Source organism: Austrofundulus limnaeus, unplaced genomic scaffold (assembly GCF_001266775.1).
Source record: "Austrofundulus limnaeus strain Quisiro unplaced genomic scaffold, Austrofundulus_limnaeus-1.0 Scaffold14, whole genome shotgun sequence".
Lineage (NCBI taxonomy): Eukaryota > Metazoa > Chordata > Actinopteri > Cyprinodontiformes > Rivulidae > Austrofundulus > Austrofundulus limnaeus.
Window position 1 is genome coordinate 678,949 of NW_013952416.1, and position 11,168 is coordinate 690,116.

General features: G+C 40.7%; 1 protein-coding gene across 3 annotated transcripts in view; it reads right to left on the reverse strand.

Moving 5' to 3' along the window:
* Nucleotides 1-502: 502 nt before the first annotated feature.
* Nucleotides 503-11,168, reverse strand: part of LOC106513661 (lipoma HMGIC fusion partner-like 2 protein) — a 26,860-nt gene continuing 16,194 nt past the window's right edge. For all 3 annotated transcript variants that reach the window (XM_014002606.1, XM_014002605.1, XM_014002604.1), the window contains 2 exons: nt 2,816-3,540; nt 503-957 (listed from right to left, as the gene is read on the reverse strand). In XM_014002606.1, the coding sequence (XP_013858060.1) occupies nt 701-957; nt 2,816-3,239 (681 nt within the window). In that variant the 5' untranslated portion in view covers nt 3,240-3,540 and the 3' untranslated portion in view covers nt 503-700. The remainder of the gene's footprint in view (nt 958-2,815; nt 3,541-11,168) is intronic.

The window sequence follows — 11,168 nt, forward strand, 5'->3', positions numbered from 1 at the left end:
GCTTTACATCCCGCCCCCCTCCAGCTTCCAGACCAGTCCATTCCAGTTTGAGAGAGGGGTTTATGACTCTGTAGCTGCGTCGAAAATCTTTATTTACAAATTAATTAAACGATGTCAACAAGGSAAGACTTGTCCATCCAGCCRTACATGTTGGAGCCAGAGTCTGACCCAGAGCCAGAGGAGAATGAAGACCACCAAATTGTAGTTGTTAAGTCCAGATCTTATTTAGCAGTTCTGTCACAAATAGTTTGATKTAATAATTCAGAAAACGAAATAGAAAACAGGGAAAACTGAACAGGTTGCATATGAATTAAACTTTCCTGCACTCCTAGAGACTCCAAGTACACAACAMAATGTTTAAAACAATGTTTGTTTTTAAAAAATGGATTTTGCATATGTCCCCTTTAACAAATCTGCTTTTCTATATAGTGATTTAAAGCAAGACTTTCTAGAAAAATAAACTTTTGTACAAAAAAAACTGTTGCTGTTCGCTTTTTTTTTTCAGCTCTGAAACAGAGATTTTGACTTAATAACAGAAAAAGGGCTTTAGAAAAGAAAAAAATTATAAAACAAGTGGTTAAACCCGAGTTGTTTTTTTTTTTTAACAATCGTTCATCCGGACAATCAAAGAGTGCTTCTTCCACTAAGAAGTCCAGGTGTGCACGTCCGAGAAACGTCACTAAATGTGATTTCTGGAGACTCAGAACAGGCAGATCAGATTTTTGCCCTCCTCGATTTCCTCCTGRACCTTATCGCTGGAAGTGGCAATCTCAGCTTGTGCAGACAGGACGGAGCACAGGAAGGTTGCCAGCGTTCCTCCTATCGCTGCGTAGAACGCCCAGCCGAGCGAGCACTGATCGGGCCTGAAGGGCGAGGCCTCRGAGCCACAGAAGTAAATCACCCTCACCGAGCCCCAGCCTGCAGGGTACAGCATCAGGCCCACCATCAACAACAGCCCTGAAGGGAGAGCAGAAAGGGAGACGGTCGCTTYACAACAATTCAACTGAAAATAAAAAAAGAATCACGGTGCAGACAGGCTCAGACTCATCTCTGGTTCAGATAACATCTATTCTACGGCTGACAGGCATTTGATTTGTGATGAGAGCAAAAGAACAGCTTGAGCCCAGTTCACTGATCTGCTACAGCGAAGTCAAACTTCAACTAAAGTGTGTTCTGCTAAACAGACACGTGGCAGCCGATTGGTAAAAGAAACACAAAACGACAAAAGAAAAACATCCGCAGTGTGAAAACAAAATCGCATTCTGAGAAGTGCAGCGTAAAGTCAAGTCACAACAGTGACATTCCCCGCAGGCTATTCTCAGTAATGTTCATGCTTTGTCTTAAAGGCACAGTTCCCTGTTTTTAAAGCACATTTTATCAATGGTTTGCTTCATTTTTTTATGTAACATATGTTTTCTGGGTTCYTTTTTCAAACTGTGCACACAAACAAGCATTTCAAGGTAATAATRTCTGACATGTTTCTGAAGTGTTTTTATTTACTGACTGATTGTTGTTTTAAAGCAAGATAAAACGTTTAAGTCTTCCTCTAGTCTACATGCAAACTTTTATACAAACTTTTATACAAATTTGTTATCAGTGTAAGACAGGATTCATTTAAAAACTAGAAAACTTTGCAAACCTTGAACTTTATGATTACTGTGAGGAATGTCTATGAAAACATGGTAAGGATTAYAGTTGTGTAGTCACTGTGGCATTGAGTACGGCTCCAGTATTCACAAGGAGAGGTGCCTTTGAGCAAGGCAGCACCTGCCTACAGCCGAAAGTCTGTTAGCTGCGTTGTGTGCTCATTGGCACAAAGTTTCTAGTTTAGATCTTACAGATGAGTTAAATAGAAAAGTGGRATTCCTTCATGTGTAAAAATTGGTTTTAAATAACATAGACCATAAATAGTACAAAAAATAATAGACATCTCATAGGAACACAGACATTGAAGCCAGAATGGGCCCAATGTCTCTATAGGCTATTTTCTTCAGGAGGACTTTTGTTCAAATATTCATTCTTTGAATACATTAAGCTATTATCTGTTATTTTGTGCTTAAAATAAAGCTCATGTGATGCCTACGGAGCCCACGAGGGGACACGGGAGATTATTTTTCWTTTGCGTTCCCACGCAATAGTATTGCGTTACCTCGCAATACCTTTTGCGTTCCCTTGCAAAGTCATTAAACACTGTTGTGCCTGCCGGTTTATTAACACATTCACATGTTCACCATTAGCGACTTAGCCTACTACTTTAATTCAGCTTTAGAATGAATATATCACACAACCACRCATGGAAGTATGTCATATGCTGATATTTGAACACGGTACAGCCACGCAACAACAACGTCAATTTCACAAACTTGTGGCGACACATCCTGTTTTGGTAACCGGATATTTCAAAATTAAAGTCTGATTTAATTCAGTTCATATACAAAACAACTTTTTGCGTGGGAATGCAAAACAGTATTGCGAAGCAACTCAAAAGTATTGCAAGGTAACGCAAAGGTATTGCGTGGGAACGCAAAAGAAAAAAAATTCCCCCATGTCCCCTCGTGGGCTCCGCAGATGCCTTTAGGCAGAAGCATCTCAAATGCACAGACTCTGGTTCCAAAAACACAACATGGCAGATCCCATAAAACATGATCCTGTTGCTTTTATTCTCAACACCAAGACAAGGCAGGATGTTGTGTTTTTCATTCTCTCATACAGTCAATCATGTAGACTTTTGTATACATAACAACACCAAAATATTCTTAGAGGGGACCACCCTTCCACAAACAGCTGCATCTTTCCACAAATATTAACATCTCACCTGCGATAGCCTGGAGCAGCCCGCAGATGTTGAATATGCTCTTCTTCTTGATGCTCTGGAAACACAGACTGAAGATGGAAATGCAGGCCACACACCCGAGCACTAACGTCCCGGCTGCCAGAAACAACATGGCCCCCTGCCAGAAGCCGCTGGCCACTTCCCCGAAAGTCCCAGCATAAGGCCCACAGCTGACCCCCACACTCCCGGGGCCGATACGGAGACAGCGGCTGTAGAGGCCAAGAGACGGTCGGTACTCCATTAGGTTCACCTCCCCGTTGCTCCTCACAGTGCTCCCACTGGGGTCCGACCGAGGACTGCCCAGCAGCCAATCGGGGCTCATGAAGGCGACGAGCTCCGCAAAGGCCACCACAATGCTGAAGAGAGTCCACAACATGGAGCGGCACGTCACAATAACGTGACACATGGCGTTGGCTCCGAGAACACCAGTTCAAAAGTGGAAATTAATTTGGGTGAAGCGCTTTAAATGTTTCCAGGGCAGTTTAAATTCCTCTTCCTTCGAACAGAAAGGTCAGGCAGGTTCCCTGTGTGGATCCAGCTGGACTGTTGATCTTATCCTCTCAAGGCAGATGTTGTCTGTCCTCCCAGCAAAAGGTTCTCTTTTTTGCTTTTTCCTTCTTCTTACTGAGGCACGGTGATGCTTCGGTCATCCCAAACAGCTACAATGCACCGAAGAGGCTTCTTTTAGTCATAGTACGGCCTGAAACCTACAGGAACAGAGATGAATAAGGTCAGAATAACAGAAACATTTTCCCTTCCACTATGAATCATCAAACTTCCTCACGTTTACTCTTTTTCCCTCAGGAGAGCCAGTTTATCTTTTTGTTATCAAACCGGCTCATTTGACTCCAAACTCATCATCAGCCAGCTGCAAGAAGACTACGAGCTTCACTTCCAGATGGTTTGCAGAACAGTCATGATGAATCACACACAAAAACCTCTGGGGACTGTGAAGTTTATTCTGTCCAAACTTTAATCTCTCTTAGCAGGCCTCTGTGAGCTCATCTGCAAAACAACAGGAGCCTTGTGTGTTTTGCTGGTCTAGGCAGCTGTTAACACAGATTACTGCAGAGTTGTGTTGCAGCATGCCACATTTGACAGCAGCAGAAAAGTATGCCAGTCACTCCAATGTGTATCACAAGAAGCAGATGGCTGAAGAAAATCTATACCTATAGGTTGAGTCATGCTTGGGAAAAACAAACCCTGACACTAAGCAGAAGCAGCCCCGTCTCTGTGTGGAAAAACTTGTGTTTATGTGAGTCACCAGGTCCCTCTGAAAGCAAAAGTCCTTCTGCTGCTGTATCATAATTTAGCTCCAGTGACCACACTGACCCCACCACAGCCATCATCTGGTGGAAGTGAAGGGATTTCTCTGAAAGCACGATGAAACCTGATGATACAAACAGAAAACTATGCAGAAACTGGTTTACAAACTGCCTGGTGGTCCTCACAAACCTCACTGGAGGTCTCAGTAATTTATAGTCTATGTGAAAAATTAATTTAAACTGGAATTTCTACATGTGATGGACTTGCGACCTGTCCAGGGTGTACCCCGCCCCTCGCACTGTGACTGCTGGATATGGGCACCAGTGACCCACGCGACCCTGAAAAGGAAGAAGCGTGTACAGAAAATGGATGGATGGATGGATGGAATTTCTACAGATCAACATAATGAGAAACCCTTGTGACTGACGCACGGTCCTCAGCGTTCTTTAATTTTCTGATAAATGCATTACTTTTAAAATCCTTAGACATCAAAGTTGATATTAACTTACTAGACTGCAGTGGTTGGAGCAGCTGCTGCTTTATCTTAATTTTCTGTCTTGGTAATGGAGTAAGTTTGTACATGCATTGCTGATAGGGGTGTAAGAAAATATCGATACACTGAAATATCGCAACATTTCATTTCCCGATACTGTATCGATATTCTAAAGCCCTGTATTGATGTTTTATTAAGGTTTAAAATGTCAACTTTGCTGCCAGCTGTTCATTTTTATGTTGTAGTTCAGCCTCTGACCACTAGTTGGCAGCAGTGAGCCAGCCATTTGGCTACTCTACCTCTTGAGGTAGAGGCTATTCTTTAGTGTTGGTTGACCATATTGTAAATTAGTATTAAAAACTAAAAGCTGCAAAAAATATATTTTCAAACTATTTATTGTCAAATTTAGTCTAATAATTGAAAACATGGATGAAATAAGAAATATGAAACAAATAAAATAAAATACATACAAAGCAGACCACAGCTAAATGTATCAAAAGCATGTCTATGTAATATTAGAATTTTCTGAGACAATGAATTTTAGTTTTACATTCTTTTCCCAGTAAGAGGTTTTTATTTAATAGAATTTTAGCCAAAAAATAGCAATATATCGCCTTGCTTATGGTATCGCAATATATCGGGATATATCGTATCGTGACCCCTCTGTCATGATATGAATTGTATCATCAAATTCTTGCCAATACACAGCCCTAATTGCTGATAGCTAATTTTTAAAAAAGTGGCCAGTATTAGCAGACGAATTGTCTATCCCTAATTAGCTTCAAACTAATAAAAAAGGAATATCTTCTTTCCACTTGGAACATTCGTTTTGACATTATCTTCAATTTGTTCTCAAATTCCACCAACAGGTCCACAATAAAAATCTGATGGTGCATTATCTCCAACAATGTTTACTTAGCACAAACAAGTAAGGACATTTGTGTTTGTTAAATTATGTTTTTGTTGTAGCAATGCTTCTCGGCAAAAAATCTTATAGCGGGTGCTTGACTGGCAAATGTTTCATGTGTCCAGCACATATTACTCATCCCACAAATGCATGTTCCTTACAAATGTGGCACCATCTAAAAGATAAATGAAATGGTTTTCTAATGTGATTCATTGCCAAGAAGCATTGTTACAACAAAAAAAATAATAATCCTTTAAAAACAAATTTCTTTAGTTTTTGTGCTGTTTATATATTAAACTGCATATCCTTGACCTAAAGTCTGTGTTTCCTTTGTCATGACATCACCATGAAACACACTTTCTCTTCTAGATGCTAAATAGTAAAGTGGTTAATGTAGCGAGATGTGCTAAAGCAATGTATAACACAATGAAGGAAGCTTAATTTATTTTTACTTTAAATCACATAAAAAGGTAAACTTTACTACAAAACACGCACGAGATCTTTAAGAGTCACAAAAGCAAAGAAATCTTGTTCATCTAATAAAAGTAGGCTAATCTCTGTGATGTCATTGCTCTAATCCTTGCTATCAACAGTTTAAACTAGATACCACATGGCAGTAGCATATATGCACCAGAACTCACATATGGGTTGCCGCTGTATAAGATGTTCTGGTATTTACAGTATATTAAAACATATGATGTCATGTACTGTATATACTAGTCTCTCCAGGATAGATGCATTACAAAGATAGAAAAGATCCACAGAGACTGTTTCGAGTAGAAGTTATTTTGGGTGAAGTTAATGAACATGCATATATGAGGCTGTTGGATTGGTGCAGGGCAGATAGGACAACATCTGTGCCAAATTTCATCAAGATTGGATCATTTTTATGGATGTACAGTCTGGAAATAACAGTTTTCAGTCATGTGTGTTCATTGCTTTGCCTACTGCTATGTGACAGTTGCATAAAATGATGTCATGAAATGATCCTTCATCAGAGCTAAACAACAAAACTAATCTGAAGCTTCTATGAAGAGTTTTTGAGCTATAAGCATTTTTGTATGTCCAGACACCAGCTTTTCAAATAGCGCCCCCACTTGAAATGTGGGGTCAATCGCAAAACTATTTGCTATTGCAGAATAGGTCGGCCACATCTATATATTCCTACCAAATTTCATGCTGCTAGGTGCAGCCGTTTCTGTGCTACGGTTGACCAAAAATCTAAAGTGAAGTAACCAGTACAAAACAATATGACCCCCGCTTCACATAGTGGGGGTCATAATTAAAACCCTATAAACATATATAGGTTGCTCAGCCTGTAGGGAACAAATGGATACATTTAGCTGATTCTCCCTGCATCAGCTAAGGTTAAAATAGTAACATTTTTTCAAACACATCTGTCAGGAATGAGGAGTGATGCTGTATAAGGTCTGAGTCATTTAAAGGAAAACACCAGACTTTTCAAAGGCTGCAAACAGTATAATCTCCGTAGATGAAAGAAAAGAAGAATCACTGATTCATCTAAACACAGGACTGACTGGGTCATGAAGACAAAGTCACGATGACATATGAGACACAAGTTAGGAGGGTTCAGTTGTGTCTGTTGTTCACAGTCGTGTTTTAGTTATGAGAGCATGTTTTGTTAGAAGGAATGTGTTTTTAGTTTGCTTTCATCCAGTCCTGACCGTGACGACAGTCTGCACCATTCCTGCATGAGTTCACCTCATTTCATCAGTTTGTCTTCAGCAAAATTTCAGGGACTTTGTGTTTTTTATTTTATTTACTTATTTTGATTCTGATACTACATTTTTTCCCATCTTAATTAGAGATCGCACGAAACCTCAGCCAAAATACACTGTCTAGTGTCTGCATATAATTACCCAGCTCAAAGATAAACAGAGTGAGTGCATTTTAAATTATAACTGAGCTCAGTTAAGTTATGGTTACAGGACAAATAAGATGCGACTATTTCTCAGTTCATTGTCAAAAAAAGGAAGTAGCAAATCTAAACAGGAAGCATCAGTGTCTGCGCCTCTGAGGAGGAGCTGGCAGTTCCTTCTAATCTAAAGAGTCGCCCCTATATGTATTGTAGGAATGACCCAGGAAGCAGGCTTGTAGTGTGACCAAAAGGACAAGCCAGAGTAAAAATATAATCAGGTATTTGAACTGTATTTATGTGGTTGAGGACAGTTTTGGGGAGTGCCCTTTTCTATTCCAGTCCTTGAGTTTATTCTAGACGTCCACACCACAACATCTCTCCTTATTCTTATCACAGCTTTTATTCAGCAGCAGCCATAACAGAGAACACACTGCTCAAATTAATCTTTAGGCAACTCTGATTATAACAAACATGTCACATTTTCAAATCTAGCATTTGTTAAGTTGCACAAGATGAGTTTGTAGTCAAACTAAACAGTCAAATCTTAGGTTTGCTGCTAATTATAGTGTAACCAGCTGCTGTGGGTTAAGACTTCCATGTCCACAAATGATCAACCCCGACTGGAAAAGTGCTGGTTGGAATCAATTACCATGGCGCTGGTGTAAAAAAAATTAAATAAAATCAAACATTGTATTTGTTCTTAGAAATTGTCCCTTTATAGACTTGTATTTATATCTCTAGTCTAGCTGCTTTATTGCTTAATTAGTTATTCTGTATTTAAAAGAAGGGTAATGTGAGACCATGACTGGCAGACCCTTAGTGCTCAGACTCTGGTTCCAAAAATACAACATCTCCCATAAAACGCATCCATTGTTCCAGTTCCCAACAACAAAAGAAGTTAGTTTGTATTTTGAGATCATTTGTTGAACTTCCTCATTTTTTCACTCTGGCATTGAGAGCCAAGACATTTAAAGATGTTTAAACACATGTAAACAGCTTTTGTCTGCCTGTGGGCTGCAGTTTAAAGGGCAGAGAGGTCACTGGATCCTGACTCTGATGGATACTTTCCGCTTGTTTGCTGGTTGTTGAACAAACATCTGGGAAAGTGTTTGAGCCGCGCTTCCTTCTCAAGCTTTTCTTTGTGTTTATGAAAGGGCAAAAAGAGGAATGTTTTACACTTGCTGTGATCAAGGAGTTGTCAGCGGGAGGTCTCCAACCCCCAGCTGCTTTTGATAGATATGTATCCTCGGCCTGTTTCAGATCTTCATTTATTCTGTCGCTGCAGTCAACGTTAAAAAAATATGCATCACCAACATTGTCAGATACTGAGGTCTTGCACTTATGCTTTGTACCCACCATGACGCTGAGTTTCACTTATTTTACAGCAGATATGTTTCAAGATGAAAGCCAGTTTTGCATCTGATCTGGACCTGCTTCAGCCCACATGGCCCACAATCATGCAAGTCTACAACGCATCAACGTGTACAGTCTTCTTAATGCTACGAGACGAGTTTTCTCCCGTAGAATTCACCAAAACTACAATCCATGAAGCAACAGCCAGTCATGTAAACTCTGTCCATAAAAGTCTCTGCTGGTCAAACCTAAACTTCAGTTTGAGTCAGAGCCTCCGACAGAACTGCAGATTTAAGACACATGTGGGTCAGCCAGATGGTCGTTTTCTGGAGGAGGCAGCCGAGGAGTGAAGCTGAAATAAATGGTCTGAGATAGCAACAGCAGTGCTGGTAGCATGCCGAGGTGCTGAGGTAATGACTGCTGGCCAGTGCAGCATGTTGTGAGGGGATGAAATGAATGAGAGCTGAAAGTGGGTGGCTGAGAGCTCCGAGAGTCGACACCCATTTACGACAAAGATGTTTTTGACACATCTGTTGAGAATTTCGGGGAAAACTACCACATTCATGGGCACAAAACCTGTGAGAGATGAGAGGCTGTTAGAAGCTCGACCAGTCAGATCAAATTACTTTCCACTTGATACATTCTGAGAGGACTCCGTTAGCCAAATTTAGTTTTTAACTGCAGGTTTTCAACCAGAAACCTCAAACCAAGGAAATTTGTTCCCTAAGCTGCTTTGCCAGGTCTGCTCTGCTCTGGTCAGGCATCTGGACCAGAGGAAGGCCCTCAAACCAAAACTGCACAAAAGCCACTTTCTTCATCCTCWCAGGGCCACACAGCTGCTCAAATGAAAGGACGGTTTGCAATAAACTAACGAGGGTCTGATTTCCTTTGGTCTTTCCAAGGCTCGTGAAAATAAAGGGGTTCGTGAGGTGACAAGCAGTTAGGTTTGGGCAGGACCAAACATATCCTCGTTTCATAAAGAAATGCAAGCAGCTGTGCCAAAGGTAGGCAGAGTGAGCCAACCATAAACCAATCACTCACAAGGAAGACTTAATTCTTCAATAAATTTCCAATTATTAAAAACAAAAGACAGGCAGCATTTTTGTTGCCTTGCTGGGAGTTTGTTTTTGCGCAGCAGAAACACGTCAAGCAGATACTCATGGCCTCGTAAAACGTCAGTTTTTTATCTGCCGGATAACAATCACTCAGCACCGAGTTCTGCCTGCCTCTGAGCGTGCAGATTTAGGAACTTGTGAAACTCAAACATTGCTGGAGGAGATGGTAGCCTTTCAAACCAAACAACCATCCTCCCAGGAAAGATGAGAGAACTTGCACCTTTGCACACTATGTTAATAAGTCACACATAAACCTGCAGTGGCAGGAAGGGAAATCTCAGTGTTGTTGCAAAGGTCTTTTTATGTCTGATGAAAACTAAAAAGAAAAAAAAACAGAGTCCAAAAGAACAAAGAAATTGAGGGAAAAAAGACAAGTCATGTTTGTTTGGTTTACGATGAAACCTTCTCAATTCTCCCTTGTGTTGTGAAACAAGGACTGCTCTCTTCAAAAGCCCTCTCTTGCTAACCATAACCATGTGAGCCACAACTTTTGTTGCCCTCCATAAATAATGGAACGAAAGAACTGTGAGAGGAGAAAATATTTCCCATGGATAGGCTCGCACCACAAGTTGTGTCTCAGAACTGCAGCCTGTGAGTGATGGATACCATCAAATGCATGTTTGGTACTCCAGAGCTGGTTAGGTTTATTTTACAGACCCTGATTAAACACTGTAAAGCAGTTCATGCTGTGAATGGCTACTAACCATAATTCCCAGACTTCTCATAAAGGGTAATGTCATCCCAGCAAATCCAGCTCTCATTTACTGTACCACCAGTACAGGCCTATGGTGATGACGCAACAAAATTTAATTCAATTTATTGTCATTATACTGAAACAGGGTTGTACAGTGCAACGAAAAAAAAAGAGTTGAATAATGAAAGCGTCGAGCAAAGAGCCGCCTCCGACAGTGTGCCATAACAATACAACACACTTTACCAACACACAAACACAAACACACACTCATAAACTGTGAAAGATGCAAGGCTATGCTTGCTCATCCAAAGCATGATTACATCAAAACGCATGACTTCCCCAGTGGGAGCGCAGCAGCCAGGCTCATTTAAGTTTGTCTGTGTTTATTTGTGTGCATGGGCCAAAAAATAAAAAATAAAAGTTGAATAAAATTCAACCTTTTCAACTGATGGAACCCCAGGCTGCACAAAGATGTGTTGACACCAGAACTTTCCACACTGCCCTCAAAGGCGTTCTGGCATTTCCCAAGAATGCACTCTGTCAATCTTAGGAGCGGGTTAGTGTGGGTTTTTCTTTTGTGTGTGTGTGTGTGTGTGTGTGTGTGTGTGTGTGTGTGTGTGTGTGTGTG